At 33.8% G+C, this 19758-nt stretch overlaps 2 protein-coding genes across 2 annotated transcripts; both read right to left on the bottom strand.

The window, feature by feature from the left end:
• Nucleotides 1–211: 211 nt before the first annotated feature.
• On the bottom strand, nucleotides 212–4479 carry LOC132306924 (uncharacterized). Its single transcript, XM_059804526.1, has 7 exons — nucleotides 4174–4479; nucleotides 2978–3035; nucleotides 2595–2900; nucleotides 2474–2522; nucleotides 2292–2386; nucleotides 1384–1508; nucleotides 212–669 (listed from the first exon to the last, which is right to left on the bottom strand). Exons 1-7 carry the CDS (start codon nucleotides 4317–4319, stop codon nucleotides 609–611), a joined length of 840 nt encoding a protein of 279 aa, XP_059660509.1. The 5' UTR covers nucleotides 4320–4479; the 3' UTR covers nucleotides 212–608.
• A 13409-nt stretch (nucleotides 4480–17888) lies between these two features.
• On the bottom strand, nucleotides 17889–19437 carry LOC132306922 (protein FANTASTIC FOUR 1-like). The gene has a single exon (XM_059804524.1). The coding sequence runs from the start codon at nucleotides 19130–19132 to the stop codon at nucleotides 18029–18031; it is 1104 nt and encodes a 367-aa protein (XP_059660507.1). The 5' UTR covers nucleotides 19133–19437; the 3' UTR covers nucleotides 17889–18028.
• Nucleotides 19438–19758: the final 321 nt, after the last annotated feature.

Raw genomic sequence — 19758 nt, 5'->3', positions numbered from 1 at the left:
TTATGCTACATCTAGCCCTAAAATTACCAAAAGATTAGATGAATTTGACTCTACTCATGTTCGGTGTTAGAATATAAATAGCAGTGAAAACTTCAGAAAAACAGAATGAAACTGAGGTTCAAGGAGAACTCCTTGTTGTAACTCATAAACAAATTGTAAACAGCATTTGGCAAAAAGACCAACAAGTAGAACAAGATAATTTTTTGTTCTCAGTATCTTGGATGAGCCACGGACCTCCTCGAATTGAATAATTTTCCCATATCAGTATGGAGCAATAGGCCATTGGTGGTTTAATTATTTCTGAACGGTACAATTTGATAGGAACCTAAATTGTTTTACAACATTTGAATCATGACGGGAAACCATAACAGCCTACGAAATAGAGAACTGTTCAAACAAGTATCTCAGTTGCACCAACCTATGAATTTAAAAAATCTATGGATGATTACTACTACTACATACATGACTTGGGGAGATGTCTAGTTCTGTTCTGCAACTTCCGTCCAACTTGAGGCCGGAGAAGTGACAATGTCATTAAACTGCAATGTAATCCAAGGAATCGAACAATATAATAGAGAGGATGTCAGAATATTGAACGACCAACCTTCTCACTCTTCTGTTGTCGATGTCTTGCAAGCTAGGCCTTTGAGTATATGTCGACATTGAAACCTGGAATTGATTAAAAAAAAAAAAATGAAAAACCAAATTCACAACTAAACATCCTTAAGAATTCCCTCACAAAAGGATAGGGACTTTACTTGTTTTCACCTCTTGATGTAAAAGGTTAAAAAAAAAAAAAAAAAAAAAAAAAAGGGAAGATAAATTGAACAGAACAATTCTTAATTGAATAAATCATTAAACAAAAGGCACTTTCTGTCCATAACCACTGACTCTTAAAGTAAATCGTGAGCACTCATAGATAATTACAGTGTCATGATTTTGACCAAACAGAACTCTAGCAATTAATTTAGTCACAAAATCTTTAGAAGCAACATAATTTGACAACTAAATCCCATTAAAGTATCAGCAGCCAGTCTCTCAAATCAGAATTGTCCAATGATAAAGCTAAATAGACTGCATTAATCCGAGCAGTTACTAATTTTGGCAATACATGAGAAAGAAGGTGATCCGCAAGGTATTATTTTGATACATTGATCCCACACGAATGCAACAAAATCCCAATTGCACGAGCTTAGCTTAATGAAAGGTATCAAAGTGTTAAATGATTATGAAAAAAGCCTTAGGAAACCAAGTACTTAATCATAAACTTCATGTGTTAAAGGGAAAGGAGCAAGATAAATTTGTACTTGGCAACAATTTCTGAATAAGGAAAAGCATAATTTATAGAGGATTTATTACTTTAACATTTAAGAGATTGATTACCAGAGCAGATCATTTGAAGTAGAATCCACCAATTTTGTAGAGCTAGCAGCTTCAGAGTCATAATGTGAAGAATCCATTTCATGATTTTGGGTTCTGCACTTAAATCGTAACCTGAAAGGCACTACCTGTGATGGAAAATGCAGAGAGTATAATGCAGTGTTGGTAGACAATATCAAAAGGATAGTTCAAATATTATGATTAAAGCTTTTCATATAAGGAAGCTTCAAGATACATTACAAGCTACCAAAAATTTCTGCCAGGTGCCACGAGGTGATGGTGAATGAGGGCAGCCCAAAAGATATATCTGGTTATTTGAACACTTTACAATCTTAAACATATGACTTACTTATGTAAGAATTAAGATACATATTAAATCAGTCAAAATACCAGATATTAATGGCTACAAAAGAGCATAACCAACTATAACAGCAATAACAACAATACAATTTATAATAAATGATGCAATACATGACCTGTTGGTAACAAATATTTAATGTTGGTTTTAAATGAATTTTATAATGTAAATTAAAGCTCATATTGGCTATGAATGTTGTGGGAACCATTAATAAATTATCTCAAACAGAGAATAAATCCAAGCTTGTACGCATTTTACTAACTCAATTAGCCATTATGCAAAACATGAACTGTTATTCAGACTGACTTGAGCAAGTTGCTTATCTAGAACCTCAAAATCAAAAAGGATCAGAATATCCTGGCCTCAGAACAAGAATTTGCCTAAGATTCCTTGAACTAAATGCAAAATGGCATGCATCCTTAAACAATTCAAAGAGTTTCTTGTATTTACCAAGGTTTTCACAATGATCGAATGGGATAATCCTCTAAAACAAATAAAAGCAAGCATATTTATGAATAATGTAAATAAGTGTGCTACGCCTGCCAATTGTTACCTTTTTGCTGTATTTGAAGTCACGCTTGGGAAGAAAATGCAAAGGCAGACTGAAAGAAGAGGGAGCTTTAACCAGCATAAATAACTTGGTAGGACCTGCAAGAAAATGAAAATAGTGCTTCAAGTTGCAGAGATATCAAGCATTAATTATTTATAAAAACAGGTAGATGCTCAATAAAGTACCTGGATAAGAATCAGATCCTGCACCCTTTGAGATCATCGTCCGAATAGCCTGTTCAAAATGTGATATATAAGCCCAGGCAAAGATGTATACAAAGTAGAAAATAGAAATAGTGAGAAGAACCTTTCTTGAAAGAGCTTCTGCTGCTTTGCTTTTAGTAAAATCACAGGCACCTTTAGAGACGACCTTCCCGTGTGAAAAGCAAACCTGATAAACATGTTGAGGTCGTAATGGAGTAGCTCCAAGGGCTAAAATGATTTCTTGGATATTGGGGTTCTCACTGATCATCAGTTGCAGAGCAGTCTGAAGATTGGAAACTGTATTCATCAATTTCTCCAGTCTTCTAATCTCCCGTTTGACATCTCTCATTCTCCCAGCATGCTTTCTCCTTAGAGATGCCTTTTCTTCAGTTTGCGCAAGATCTTTCTCCTGAATTGAAAATTCTTAGGGTACAGAAATAAAGCAAAAATTTTATGATACAATCAACCTTCACTTAGCTAACATACCAACTCTTTATATTCAGTTCGCAGTGTATCAAATTCCACACAGATGTCCTGAAAAATACTGCATAATAAAAATTACTCCCAGAGACAAGTGTCAAACAAATAAATCCTTCCGTTTTTTTCTTTTTTCCTTTATACATAATTCAGCAAATTAAACCAAATCCACTACCTCAGTATCAATATATAAAACCAGCATCTTAACACAACTTGGGTCATATCAATAAGAAAATAGAGAACGAAATAACGAAAACTAGATATTGTATTTCTTGGTGAAAGTAAAATAACTGCAATGATCTTAGTAAGTAAAGAATGAAATAAAAAACAGTCAGTTATTTTTTAGCTCTAGCATACAACTTATGCAATTATAACATCCCATTTCCCAACTGGATTGATTAGTTGATTAGGGATTTTAATTGATACTCAACTGATTTAATTAGCTGATATTGATTATTGAAATAAAAATGAGATCAGGGAAATAGTCTATCCTTCTAGATAAAGCAACATTAAACCCAATGCCCAAACTCCAATTCACCCAATAAAAAAATCTCATGCTATGTTTGGCAGCACCGAATCAGTGCCGGATAAAATTTAGCACAAATTTTGAACTAAACCTCCTCCAATCCCAAATCTAAGGCACGAATTCGTGCTCCCAAACATAATTTCATTCTACATGCATACTGTGAGAGATTTGACTTTGAAGCCAAAATGCCATTCTTTAGCATAATATTGAATATCTAACCAGAAAGGTGATCAACATGTAGATAATAACTCCCTCATATGAACGATCAGTATTCTCTCTACCTCTGAGTAAGTGCATGAAAGAAATCAATATAGCCTTTCAATGATAAGAAAATCACTTCAGAGAGCAAAATTTAACAAATGCTTGTGGTTTTTTTTTTTTCTAAATGGAGCTGTAATTACCCTAAAATCATAAAATTTGGGGCAGAAGAGAACTCAGCTTCTTCTAATATTTCATAAAAATAAAAATAAAAGCTTTTGAGATCAGCAAACCTTGTTCTTCTACCGAATAACGATTCATATTAGAGCGATTCTGACATTAAACGTTCTTAAATTTCAATTTTGAGCAAACACCTAGAATTAAGGTTCTTAATTTTCAATTTTGAGCAAACACCTAATATTTTATTACAAAAATAAAAAACAAAAAAAAAAGCTAAAATTTAATGAAATTGAGAACTTACGAAGGGATTTGCTGGTGCATGTAAAGGACGAACCCTAGGATGTCCGTAACCACGTGGAATATAACAGAGCTGTCAAGAGAGTCCGCGGAGGTCTCGATCTCCGTGTACTCCATCTCCGACCTCCCCTCTCCTTCTATCGCCTGCATATCTTCGCAACTGCTTGTGTGTGTGTGTGTGTGAAAGAGAGAGAGAGAGTGTGTGTGTGTTCCTAATTTGAATCGCTACTGTGCCTCTGTGGATATATTTGAAATGAACTTAGGCGGGTCGAGTGTGGTAGATGGGAGAGAAGATCTTGTTTGGGAACGAATATAGAGTCGTCATAAACTGGAATAGATGTTGCCGTGGATTGATTATTTTTAGTAGAGAACTTATCATATTTTATTGAGAAATGCTACAAAGAATTTGTCCTTCTTTCAAGTACGCTGTTTTAACCTTTAAGCTAATTTTAGGTCTCAGCTATCGAGGTGTGAAGAAATTATTGCGTGATTCAGGCCGATCATAATTTAAAATTGTTGTAAATATATTAAAACTGTGTTAACTTTATTTAACTTTTTATTTGGATGTGAAATGATGATTGGTACCTACAATAATTTTTTCAAAACATAGGTTTATATGAAAACTTAATTGTGTTATGTTGTTTATTTTATTTATTTATTTATGGTAGGTAAGAGGGTTCTTTTTCCAACATTTTATTTGTAGACACTCTAAGGAATAATTTAGGCTCCGTTTGTTTAGACGTAAAATATTTTTTAAAAAATATTTTTTTTATTTTCTAGTGTTTGGTTGTCGTAAATTATTTACGAAAAAAAAAATTAAAATTTAACAAAAATAACTTATCAATTAATTTTCGACAAGTTATTTTACATGGCCCGCCCGATGGACTCAATCTCGACCTCAACGTAAACTTTTACCAAACACCAACAAAGAAAAAATAAAAAAATATTTTACCTAAAAATATATATATATTTTTCAAAAAGAATATTTTACATTGAAACAAACGAACCTAGTTAAAAATATTTTTCGTCCGTCTTGTGATTACAAATGAATGTTTTGATCATCTTTGTGGCCCAAATGTGACCCATATATTTTCTATGACGGTCCAACTGGACTAGGCCTAAGTGAATCAAGCCCAACGTCTCTGGATCCAGCTCCACCTCCCAAGATAAGGATAACAGCTTGAGTCCAACAAGTCCATGAGCAGTGGTAAGACTATCCATGAAATTATTAGATGGTACTCCCTATTAAATTATGGAGTAGTGATAAAACTCTCAGTTTAAGTAATCGCCTAAGAATCATTTTTCTAGATTATGTGGTACAGTTCAATTAAAAGTTTAAAACTCTCCAATTAAGAAATATAGTAACAAAGAAAAATTGTACATCCTTTGAATTTGAAGGATGCTAACATATTTGACATCTTTCGAATTCGGAAGATGTATCATTTGCTCATGGTATAAAAGTTGATAGAGCTAGAGTCCGGAGCTAGGATCAAACTTCTGGGAATCGCAAGAAACACCTCTTGCAGTTGGTGATAGATGTCCAACGGCACCCAATAAAGTACAAAAAAAAAAAAAAAACAAACTAAAATAAAAAACATGAACATATGATTTGATTGAACTTGACCACCATATAATCCAGGACTATCTAATAGTTTCTCAAGACCAAAATCGCCTAAAGTCGCATTTTATACATGGATACTTGTGTGTGAGAATAACAAATGATTCGGCCAATATACATTTATACATAGGGCTGCATTACAATAGAGCCCGGTCGACATTTTTGGAAACCCAATCCTATTCAAGCCCAAGCCCCCGCGCTTTGACTCTTCAATATCACACTGCAATGGTCAAATGAAATAAATCAGTGGCCTAGTTGTTAATATGTTCAAAAAAAAAAAAAAAAAAAAAAAAGTAAATGCAATGGCCCGCCACAGGCTGGATTGGGTTGAATTCGGGCCGGGCTTCGAGTTGCTTTTGCCCGCCAATGTGTACATATATGTATATAAATTTTATGCTGAGTGGGTAACCATTTGCACAATTGATCGGCGCTCAATTATTAGGTCTGTTCAAGGAAATTGATTCAAGTAGACTTGTAGCAAATCTTGATTGGAATTTGACTCCATCCATAGCCACCAGCCAGGTACCAGACATATGTGTATGTGTGTGTGTGTATATATATATGTGTATATGTAAGCACAGATACATATGATCCATATATATTGTATGAATACATCAAGATAATTTGAATGGAGATCTTCTCAAGATAAGGGAGATCATGCGGGCAGCTCTGAAAATTTCACTTTTGTCAAAAAAGGTGAAGCAGCAGTTGATGTGAAAGGAAAGGATTTTGGTAGAGAAGGAAAGGATTGTGGTAGAGAAGGAAAGGGTTAAAGAAGATCTACTCTGTGAACAATATCCATCACTCCCAATCAGAAAACTCGCATAGTCAAGTCCCTCTCTCTTTCTCTCTCTCACACACACACACACAAACACACGTTCTTACAATAAAAAAAAAGTTTCTCTCTCTCTGAGTCTCTGCTACTATATCTTCTCACGTGCCTTTAATTTCATTGTTTCTTCATGCAAGTTTCAGGGCTAATACGTTTCATACTACCATTGGCTGCGTGTATGAAGGATGCAATATGCCTTTCAACTTTCAAGGCTGATTTTGCAGGCATATATATGTACGCCTGCTGATTCGAAGGAAATTTTGTCTCCCATTGTACTCGCACATACGTTAAAAACTTAAAATTTACCTTTTCAAACGGTATCACGATGTAAATTTAATTGCGCCCGTTATATTACTGATTTGGTATTACCGTCTCATTAAATATTAACATTGGGTAAAGTATTTTTACCGTGACAAGATACAATTAGCTGATGGCGCAAATAACGAATTAAAAATGTAGCGAAGTACTTACAAACAATTAGACAACAAATTTTTTCAATGAGGACCAAACATAATTGGGAAGACTTATTAGTGATGCCATGTCATTTAGGGATCGATGATTTTTTATATTTCTATTTTTGTATATATAAAATTTACCATTCAGATGAGGATCACTGATTGTATTAGTGTCATCTTCTTATTATGAATTGATTAGATATTGACACGTAATGATTGGATCTATTAAAATACAATACTTTTACTTATATAATACGATATAATTAATTGATGGTACAGATAACGAATATTAAAGATGCATAGAAGTCTTTCTGAATCAAGAGCAAGTAAAAAAAAAAAAAAGTGACCAACAGGTCAGTGGCCTAACGATATCAGGCTCCTACTTTTCAAAGAGAGGTCAGGGTTTAAACCTCAGTAGAGACATGTATGTGTGACTATCAACTAAAGGCAAAAAAAAAAAAAAAAAGAAGGTCATTGGAATTTTTTTATATTTCTATTTTTTTATATATTTAATTTTAAAATTCTAAAATTGCCAATCATTTTTTTATTTTTTATAATATATGTATAGAATTTTGAAACCTAATCATTTTCTTCAAACGCGTGCCTCTTGATTGTTTTGTTCATGCAAGTTGCAGGGCAAATACGTTTCATACTGGCATTGGTTGGGTGAATGAAGGACGTAATATGCCTGATTTTGCAGGCACGTATTGTACGTAGGCCTGCTCATAACGTATACTCACACATACGTTAAAAACTTAAAATCAACCTTTCATATTGCGGACCAAGAGAGCTCGCTCATAAATAATTGTACAACAAATTTTTTTTTATTTTTTATTTTCAAATCAAATATTTATCTACCAATATTTATCTATTAAAATATTTAACAAATACAAAAATATCTTTCTTACGAGAAAAACTTCAGTGTATCAGTAATACCATGTCATTGAGCCGAAATTAGATGAGATTAGGAGGTATAGGCGTCCTTCAAATTTTTTAGCATATTTCTGCTTTGCTATATATAAAATTTTAAAATTCTAAAATTACCAGATTAATCATTTATTTTATATTTTTATTTTTTATATAACATTTAAATATATATATAGAAATTTGAAACCTAATCATTTTATTCTCAGGTACCTTTTTATTGTTCTCTTCATGCAAAGTTTCCGGGCTAATACGTTTCATACTACCATTGGATGTGTGTATGAAGGTAGTAATATGCCTTTCAACTTCCAAGGCCGATTTTGCAGGCATTATATGTACGTTCGCCACATCATAATGAACAAAGTTCTATCTCTTATTATTAGTCACATATACGTTAAAATTGCCTTATCTGATCATTTATTTTTTTTAAGTTTTTTATTTTATATATTTTTATCTTGTACAAAGAGAATTTCGACACTCCATAGTCTTTCAATATCTTTTTTTTTTTTTAATGAAAGTTTTTTTATTTTTTCAATCTAATAAAAAATCACAATCTAACTTGAAGACACATATTATAAATCATGTAACCTTCTTATTTGCTTGGTTCAATATTATTATCAGTAAGTTTTTTATTAGAAAAACTTGACTAAAAAAATTCAAGTTCCGAATACATATTCAAGTTTTATTTATTAATTTTTCATTGTTTTTTTTTTGTATTTTTAGTTAATTCTGAAATGTCTAGGAAGGCACAAACCCTTAGCCTTAACAACCCGATTAATTCCGGAGAACCTGGAAGGGCACCTCCCCACCCGAACCGGATAAGTCACTACATGGGTAGCGAAGACTAGTCACAAAAAGCACCCCAGTGAGACTCTAACTCCAAACCTTGAGCTTGCGAAGTTCCAAATTTCAATGAGTAAACCACTAGACCATATCGGAAGGGGATTAATTTCTAATTTTGTTAAGTCTTAACTCTTAACTAATTTGAGTTATTGAAAAATTCTTGTAAACGTCATAAGAGAGAATGAGGGATACCCTAGAACACACGCATATAAATTTGTTTTGTTTTTGTTTTACTTAAATTTACATAGTTTTTCATTCAATTTGTATGAAAATTTATGTAATAAATGAAATCTATCTTTAGCTTATTATTCTTCAATGCCATTCCCTCAATTGAATTTTTGGATCGCTGACACCCGTGTCATCTGCCAATTATATTATATCGCAAAAGTAAAAAATCCTTTACTTTAATGAGCTCTATCACACTAAGTATCAGCATTTATTTATTAATGTTGAAAAATATAAAAGTTGAATAGAGAAATTAAACTTGAAGAACACAAAGATATATCGTAGTTTTGACACTAGGACTTGCATCCAGGACACACAAAGTCCAAATGACTACCTCTTTTTCATTACATTCTCTCTTAATATTGTTTATAATGAGCTCTAATCAATATTCTATCAAGCGAAAATTATTCCTATGATATTTTTCTATTTGAGTGCATGAGAAAAGAAAAGAAAAAAAAAAATATTCCTATGATATTTTTCTAATTGAGTGCATGAGAAAAGAAAGGAAAAAATTATTCCTATGATATTTTTCTAATTGAGTGCATGAAAAAAAGAAAAAAAAAAAAAAAAAAAAGAAAAAAAGAAAAAAAAAAAGAAAAAAAAAAAAAGAAGTAGAGTGATAATATCATGTTCATGCGTAAATAAGTGAAAATGGGAAAAGCAAAAGCCTATTACTGTTTAACAAAGCAAACATAGAAAGACCTAGCTAACTAGTAAAAATTTCCAAATTAATAATCCGAAAAGCAAACATTATTGCGTAATGATTGTCCAGATCTCAAACAAATTCACGTTCATATAGTATAGCGATCAAATTCTGCAAGTATTTTTAATTATTATCGAAATAATTATGATTAATGTTGCTTCATATAGTTCAATATTTGTTTAACAAAGCAAACATGGAAGACTCCAAATATTTTTCTTTATTGCAAATTTGCAATATCTCAAATTATGGTCATTCTATAAGTATTTTTTTCACTAATAATTTATTTTCTATATATTTTTTTAAAAAAAGTTCTAGCAAAAAAAAAAAAAAAAAGTTGCATAGTAATTATTTTTGAAGGTTTGTTTCTCAAATTATTCCCTTCACTATAACTACGAAAATTTCAGTTCCTCACACAGAATTTCACATAAATATATATATATATATATATATATATATATATATATCATCTATATCTCAAATTAATAAACAGCGATACCTGCAGAATCTACATGGAATAGTAATATGTTTAGTCGGTAAGAGACATGGACGGCTAGGATTCCTTAGATGTAATGATCATCGGTTGTAAGTTGAATAATACCATTTGGGTGGGCCATATCTAATGATCAAAGGGTGGACAAAATTTACATTTACAGTTGGGTGCATATATCTTTCAGTTTATAATATACTAGTAACACTGTGGAACACATATATGAATAATTGCATGCAAGAAGACAAGAATCTCTAATTGATTCCCCAACACAGCATAGGATAGATTTCCAGAATCCTATTGGCTATAGGAAAGTAGGACCCACTATGGATACCCTAGTGGATCTTGTACCAGTTCCTCTCTCATCAATTGTCAACCATTAGAATAAAATTGGTGAGGTTACTTCAAAAAGTTTATACTTCCACTTTTATATATATATATATGTATATATATATATATATATTATACGCTCCGTATATAAGATATATATATGTGTGTGTATGTTATTGGCTCATGCCACCCCCAAGCTCTTTCAGAACGCGTGTAAGGGCATTCCTCCTACTCATGCATGTCTGCATGCATGGGATCCTTTTCCTGTAGGAGTTTATGACTGCACAGGTTATTTCTCTCTATATATATCTCTCTCTCTCTCACACACACACACACCACACACACACAGACTCATATGCATGGGCCTATTCAATGAAGAAAAATTGACTTAAAACATTTGCTTGTCTGTCTATTGCGAGGCCATCAACGACCACGGCCCAAGGAATTGTGAAACCATTATTTTTTGGAATTTCTATTGAAAATATGTGAATCAAAGCCACTAGTGCCTAGTGGCCTTGGTTGAAAGCGCCCTTCCGTGGCTAGCTACCTTGTGGTCCTATTCTTTCCTGACAAAGTTATTCTGACCTAATAGTTTAATTGAGAAAGTTAGTTGAGAATTTCTTAATTCATGTATACATTAGATAAGATTAAAATTTTCTAGGCTCGTTTACTAAATGAGCTCAACTTAAATAGTATTGAGCTCGTTTCGTATAGACTTGTATATGTTCGTAAAACTAGGCTCGTATAGAATCGTATGAGTTCGTGAACACATTCATAAACATAGACTTGAATAGGTTCATGAATGTAATCTCATGAATATATTCATAAATATAAATTTGTATAGACTCGTATAAATTTTTGAACAAGCCAAAACGATTCTGAATACGAGCTTAACTTAAATCCGAATGAATACTGACGAGTCGAGCCCAAGTTAAATCCACAAACGAATGAGCCAACTAAGGCAGAACAAACTTAAGTTCAGCTCAGCTTGGTTCATTTATAATCCTAATTTTAGATATACATGGAATGACACTCAAATATATACGTTGAATTTAATATACAATATTCAATCCAAGCATTTTTTTTAGCAAAATCTATATATATCTATATATATCATCACATATTTATATTGAGTCAAGAGTACTTTATAATACTTTTGTTAGCAATTGTAAAACTTTTGTTTAGAAGCCAACGTAGAATGGATGAGGATTAAGCAGATAAATTATTGGATAAGGTTGATGACATGGGAGTGGGCAACTACTACATATGGAAAAGAACCGATTAATTAAAAGATTGGGGTCCACAGAATACATGTGGAGGGCAATAAAGTTGAACACGTAGGAACAGTGGGCAACAATAGTGGTAGACCACAAGAAATGGTGGGGGTACAATGGTCCGTGCTGGCACGATGAGGCCTGGCCGACCACAACCCTTGTCCATCCGAGTTGGGTCTATCGGGTGCAATTCCTCTTTAACACGTAACACATCCGTGTCATGTGGTGGATTTTTCAGGTTAATGGCTTGTCGTCGACAAATGGACAACTTAATTAAAACCCTAGCTATATATATATATATATATATATATATATTGAGAGATAGAGAGAGGGGAAGGGGCCCACCATAATGTATGATTGGCAGCTGAAAAGGGGAATACGTTCAATTTATGTAATTGTCCCGTTTTTGGCTAATATAATGTGGTTTTATTTTATGTCCAAGGTTGGGTGGACAAATTGCTTCTGTTGTTCTGTGTTGGATGGATGAGTCCGATAAGGATTCGATTTTGATGGTCTAGTGTATAGGACAGAGTAGAGATCATTCACAAATACAGAGTGGAATCCCGCGCACTGAACCTCACGTGGATAAAAAATTATTTTAATAATGTAAATTGATTAAATAATAAAAGTGTGTAATAATATTGAATCTTTAAAAAATAATAATAAATCGCGTAATGAAAGTGTGTAATAATGTCGAATAATGATTCGTACATAATTCTTCTACGAAAATAAGGTTAAAGTTGATTTTTTAATAATATTCTAAATTGTTGATTATGCTTAATACTTTCTTTATTTCTTAACAAAACAACATCTTCTCATGCGGAATAGGATTATGCATTCTTCTCATGTGAGAGTAGGACTATGTACATTTAATCTTCGTAAATTTCGCAATGACGGGAGTAGAATGGTGCATACACTAGAATAGTCCATACCTTCTTTACTTCTGAAGGAGCTTTATACAAACACTTCTCTCTGTATATCACTCAGTCTCTCTCCATCCAATGTGTGGATGTAGCAAGGAAGAAGAATCCAATGACCATTATTTAGAAAAAAAAAAAAAAAAAAAAAAAAAAAACAAAACAACCCTGAAAAGTATTGATAATAGCTAGATTGAAGTTTAAGGAAAGAGTAACGCTATTTAAACAACGCATATATACACACACACACACCCATCAGAATTTATTTATCACTTTTCTTTCCATTTCATTATAAGCAAATTTTTTTTCATTTTATAAGGCAATTTTCATAAGAAAATTAAGGATAAAAAGATATAACCAAAATGACCAACAGAGTAATCATCAAGTAGAGATTTAAAAAAATAAAAAAAACACACACACACACACCAGAGTCTTCAATGAAAAGCACCATCACCGTATCATGTCCTTTTGGGCAGAATTAAAATAGGCACAGAGAATTGAACGTTATGGCCCCTCAAGTTCAAAAAAACCCGAGGCACTGTGGTAATTTTAGCAAACTATGAGGGCTTTAATCAACTCATCGATCCTTAGTCACACTTAATAAGGGTGTCATTAGTCCCCAACGAGCAATCTAACATACTTTATATGTTCAGTTATACGTAGTATAATTTTTTGAAAGATGTATTTTTAAATAATTGTCTTTTATAAATTTTTAAAAATAATTGTTTGCTGCTGTTTTTTTTTTTTTTTTCACAAAAGGAAATAAATAAAAAATCCTTAAAAATACACTAGGCCCCCAACGTTCAACATAAGCCTACACGAGAAGCTAGTGAATTTTCTTGTGGGGGCCTACTGAAAATGAAGGTAATGATTTCTTTGTATGGTGGTTGCAATATCTGCAATTGGAATGGGACCATTTGAATAAAAGGAGTAGATGTAATAAGTAACATAAATAGCTAAGAAGAATATATATGAAGAGTTGAGGGGGACCAATTTGGTTATTGTGTGAGAATTGATGTCACTTTTCTCTTTCCCCCTCCTAACAAAGGTTTCAATGGGACCCTACATGCCAACAAGTACTTGTTGTAATGACACCATTGATTTTTTCAAAAGGGTTACGCGTTTGGTCACATGCACAATACGCAATTGGAATCACACAGATCAAGTGGTGTGAAATGAAAGGTGATTATTTTTAGGGTAAGGTCAAATGCCATTAATTATGGATAGGGTTAGATGATAAGTATAAGAAGAATGATTTATATGCAAAGCTTAATTACTAGGTATATCTTGTTAGAAATAAAAATAAATAAAAATATATGAAGTATATTAAATGAAGTTTGTATATATGTAAGAAAAGATTTGGAGCAGGTGAGTGATGATCAAGTCAATTATATATAGTAGCTAGGTAAATGAAGATATACATCGTAATTGGTTAGGTGTAAGTGTGTAAACCCTAATTTGTAGGTAAGAAATATTATAATACTTTTATAATCTAACACGTCTAATATAAGGTCATACTATCGTGTAAGGAATCTGCTCTTATCTATCGATCTAACATGGGACAAGAATTTTTTAATTTTTTTTTGTCAGAACTTGGAACATCCTTGTTGCAATCCGACTACTATGCCTACCCGTTCCTCTTATAGGTGGACCCTAGCTTAATAAGGATTAAGGACTTGGTCTTTGTAGCGAGTTCCGCGCTTGCCTTCAAACCCTTTATATGCTCAAGACCTTTCTTATTTGTATACGACGTGGACAAGAACTCTCTCAAAGTAAGTCAATATTCTTAAGAATTTGATATTTTTACTTTATAGATAAAACATTTATGGCTTACTTGGTTCAATGTTTTGGAGAATGAAGTTGTTTTTTTTTAGAATAGTTTTCTGATTTCTAATAACTAAAAATTAAAAAATTATACCAAAATCTACTTGGTTAACGATTTCCGAAAATTGATTTTTGAAAACGTTAAAAAATATCTACTTTCATATAATTGGATTTTCTACTTAGTTCAACTTTTTAAAAATTCTATGAGGGACGAACCAAACAAGCCTTTAAGATCTTAATTCAATTACTTGAAAATATACATACATACATACATACATGTATATATATATATATATGTATGTATGTATGTATGCCCCTTCTGGTGGGAAAACAGCCGCTTGAGGTGGTCCTTGGCCCGACCACTTGATTCTCTTTGTTATGAAACAGAGGATGACTGCATACCAACAGACACATGGGTGAGACCAAGTCCAATCGACCTTCCCCTACATTTGGGCTCCATTTATACAATAATCATGATGTAATTAGAGTAGTTGAACTATATTTAAATGAATTACCGACTAAACACTGAAGTTTGTTTTGGAGATGTGTTTTAGACCCATAAAACCATTATGCAATTCCATATAAACAACCATATTAGGATATATTGGAGTGGGGAACTTCTCCCAACCTAGCTTGAGGTCACCATTACATCAATGGCATTGTGAATTTACACTTTTGGCCTCCCTCATTGCTTTTTATGATCAAATATAATCTGATTAATTAAGAGCATAGCAGTTTCATAATTGTGCCAAATTGATCAAAAGCTTAAATAAGGGAGTTAAATGATGTTGATGTCGAACTTTTACAAGCACGTTAAGCCAACAATGTCCTCCTGTCACGTTGCTCCAATGACATGGTCTCAAGATTATTACCTTAAGATTTCAAGTTGGAGTCTAGGTTTAAGAGGTATTTGTGATTTGTGAGTAATTGTGTATATCCATGGTTTACGTTTTAATAACATATCCAAAGAACGTCTAAATCGTTTACGAAAGAACAAATATTATTTTTCATCCAAAAAGTAGAGTAAACTTGAATCCACAAAATTGAAGAAAACTTGCAAATTTTTTAAAATATTATTAATAATTGAATGAGTCACTCTGTAATACATGTATTTATAAATGAAAACCCTAATAGTATAAAAAACCCTAAAAATAAATAAAAGTAAACTAACAGTATAAGGAAACGGTTCAAAATCAACCGTTCTCCAGAAGAAAAAATAATAATAAATAAATAAATAAATAGAGTAAGAAACCTAATTGGTACTAAATATTAAAAAGGAAACAAATTCGAATCCGTTCAGACTTGTACGAAAATCATGAAATATTCAAAATTGGAGAAATTCAATTCCCGAGCATTAAACGATTGAAATTGGTCGAAAGACATCCTAACTCAGCAACAAAACTATTAATTTTTGCCAGTTAAGTCATTTCCGATCAAACTGGGCTCTTTGCAAGTCAAAATGGAATCACCTATTTAGTCTTTTGACGGTCCAAACAGACTCAAAACTCATCAGCAATCTGTTCTACATAAATTTGATTGGAACAATTTCGCAAAAAACAAAGAAAGAAAGTACTGTTTTCAAAAATAATATAGATGCCCATGGCATCGCCTTCTTCTAAACATTCTCATGTTCCTCACAAACTCACCATTACCCTCTCAAAATGTTAAAACAAAACTTGGACAACAAGTGTGATGATAATTAAGGTACCAGACGTATAGAATCAATTTTTTTCTCAAATACAAACTTGTCATTTGTTTATAAGAGATTTAATCCATTAATTGTTAAGACCATCTTTGTTTCATTTAAGTTTTTCTTGCATAGATTAGTGAAAATTAATGAGGAGACATGGTCACTTGGCTAAAGATCTTGCTCATTCCCATGGTGATATGGTGAGAGAGGCTAGTCGTGGGTAATGGACCAGTGGGTTCTAAATGCACATGACATATAGAGAGACACAATGATGTATTAGGCATGTTGTACATGCACTTGTATTATCCATCTCTCTCCCCCCCTATCCTCTCACAACTCACAACAAACAATGTATGGAAGCCCTAACTCCACGCTGGGACACTGCCCTCCTCTTTTAAGGAATGCTACCCACTTTCCTCACCCGGCCCATGTGTCCATTGTCAACTACCAAATACACCCCTACACCGTGCACCTCAAAAGACCGTCTTACCCTTTTTTACATTGAGCTATTCGATAAAACCATGGAGGGTGTCTTGGTAATTTTCTCACAATATGTTGTAAATTAAGGCGATAGATGATGGAGGACGTCTGTATGAAAGATATTGACAGTAGAATGTTAAGAATCTTGAAAGAGGCCCTTGGCACATGGTCTCACGGTTCATTTTTATGTGAGGTCAGTGCATGTTTGTCTCTGTGGGACCTATTCTTGATAGTTACCACATATACGTACTCAGGTCGTACCATTTCCCACTTGCTCTCTGTTGATTACTATTGGATACAAAATTTCCAGAATGCCAATCTAATCCTTGTTTGTTACAGAGTTGGTAAACATTATCTAATTGTCCTTCTGGTTATTTTTATATAACCTTGATGAATTCTAGTGAGTTTGAGTCGTTTGGCAGGGGAAAAGCGTGGAGGGAAATGGGGGAGAGAAAGGGAAAGGACAGAGGAACTTCCCCCTATTTGATAGAGGGGAGGAGCTCTCCTTGCTAGTTGCTACATACAAAAATGCAATCTCTCGGAAAGTGAATGAAAAGAGATATCTTCTCTCCTTTTTTCCGACTATTTGCTTTACAAAAAAAAATGTGACCTTTTCACTGTTCTTTTATCGTATCTACTTTCCTTTTCATTTAATTTATCTTTTGTATCAAATAAGATGTTGAGGAAATGAGTCTAAATTCTCTACTGTTACAACACTTACGTAAAAGTGATTCAAATTGTCCAACTTTTATATCATGTGTGTTATAATAGGAGAGGATCCAGACTCTAAAAAAATACCTAAGATATGATGTTTCTCATATTGTCGTAATGATCATAAAATTAAAATAATAAACTTAACGTACCCCATGAAAGTGATAATCTCGGTGAAATAAGGCATTGCAGTATTACTATGGTTATGGTAGTTGGTGAATCATGCCAACCTTCTTGACATCTGAACTCTGGAGTGGTTGGTTATGATGTTGTTAAGCCCATAATTATTCTCACTAGTGTATTTTGTTTATACATCACATAAGGGTATAATTGTAATTTTGTAAGGTAATCCATCAAAGATGGTTTTGAAGAAACACACAGTAGAGAGAGAGACAGCACTGAATCATATCCAATAACCATAATAACTACCATTTATGAAATCCAAGGTGCAGCAAGGAAATGGAAACATAGAAATCAATAGTGATTCTAGAGAGAGAAAAAAAAGAGAGACAGACAGACAGAGTTCCAACAGAGAGCTTTAAGCATTCAAGAAATAGCCACCCAAAGTGGCCCCCAACTTGGCATCCCTTTGCTCCCACTCCCACTTTCCTTGCACCTGCTTGGTCTTGGAAGCTCTCCAACCTCATTTTCACTCCCACTCTTACCTCCTATGCCCTCACTCCAGTAATCACCATCACCACCATCCTCATCATCATCATGACCATCATCATCATCATCATCATCATCATCATCACCATCATCATCACCATCAAAATATTCTTCTTCGCCATCAGCTTCAGCTTCAGCTTCATCTTCATGAACCCTGTCATGTTCTTCAACAACAACAACTTCATCACTTCCTACTTCTTCTTCTTCTTCTTCTTCCTCACTGTCCACACAGCACTCCTTCAACAAAGAGATCCTAAGCCGGCCATCGACACGCTCAGCTTGGAAGTAGCTGCTACAAGAAGAGACAGCTACAGCTTTTATAACCAACCGGCCACCTTCGCGGTGAGGCCTCACTTGAACACTGTCTGAGCCACTAATGGAGCTCAGGGGAGGCGGAAAACTGCCTCTGCGATTCAATTTCTTCGCGAATTGCCGGGATTTTAATCTCTGTATGGCACGGAACTTCTGGCTCTCCGACGAGAAAGAAGTGAATTCATCGCTGCTTTCGCTAATGTCACTACCAGTTTCACTTCCCAAACTTTCAGTGCACATTTCCAAGCTTTTGTTGCTTAGCATTGAGGAAGAGCGCTTTACGAGAGGGTGGACATAGACTTTCTCACTCTCAGTCACTTCTTTGCAGTTGGGAGATGTGTTGGTGAGAGCTTGTATGAAGCTCCACCCACCCAAATCACCATTGCTGCTGTTTTTGCTGTCACCATCACCACAACCACTGTTGTTGTCGCAGTTTTTGCTTTGGTCGTTTTTGATTTCATTGGTTTTGTTTTTGTTATCGTCATTTTCGTGATTGGGGGTCTCTTGGGGTTCTGGCTGTAGCTGCATGGAAGAAGGCATCTGAGGCCATGAAAAGGATTGGGAAGAGTTTGATTTGGGTGGTGACAATTTGTGCCTCAGAACTAGTGGTTCAACAAGCCGAGGCTCGAGACAAGATTGCAACCCTTGACACACCACACTTGAGGACATATTGTCAATGGTGAATGAGATGTTGATAAAACAGGGTAGAAACAGAGCAGAAACAGAGGAATTTGGTCTTACGCTCGAATAAAACAGAGTAGAAGAAACAAAGCAGAAACAGGGGAAAAACAGAGGAGTTTGGTTCTTATACTCAAATGCTAGAATTTTGGAGCTTGAATGGATCAGAAGTGAGTGATGAAGATGAAAATGAAAATTAGAGGAAAACCCACTGTTTGGTTTCTAGAGAGAGAGAGAGAAAGAGGGAGAGAGGAAGTTGGAGAGGAAAGAAAGGAGGGAACATGAAAGAGAGGTGAATGTGAGGGTGAATATATAGGTGGAAAAAAGTGTTCACGGAGGGGACCCTGTTGTGGTGACTAGAGAGAGTGGAGCTTTTTATTCCACTAGAAATATTCAGCTTTTGCCCTGCCACACATTATAGTAAGCAATAGAAACAAAGGAAAAGGTTTACAAAAAAATTTGATAATTTTAAAGATTTTAGAAGTGGGAAATGTTTATTTATTTTTTTTATTGTTTAAAGGAGTTGATGGGCTTGTTCTGAATCTCTTAATTTTATTGGTCCATTGGGAATACTTTATAAAATGATATTTAAAAAAGAAGCTTTCCATAGGTATTTC

This window comes from Cornus florida, unplaced genomic scaffold, assembly GCF_030987335.1.
Source record: "Cornus florida cultivar Cherokee Brave unplaced genomic scaffold, ASM3098733v1 CherokeeBrave_3.0.0_Hap2_Chr05, whole genome shotgun sequence".
In the NCBI taxonomy this organism is placed as follows: domain Eukaryota; kingdom Viridiplantae; phylum Streptophyta; class Magnoliopsida; order Cornales; family Cornaceae; genus Cornus; species Cornus florida.
Note: the sequence above shows the minus strand (reverse complement) of the source record. Positions and strands in the feature narration are given on the sequence as shown.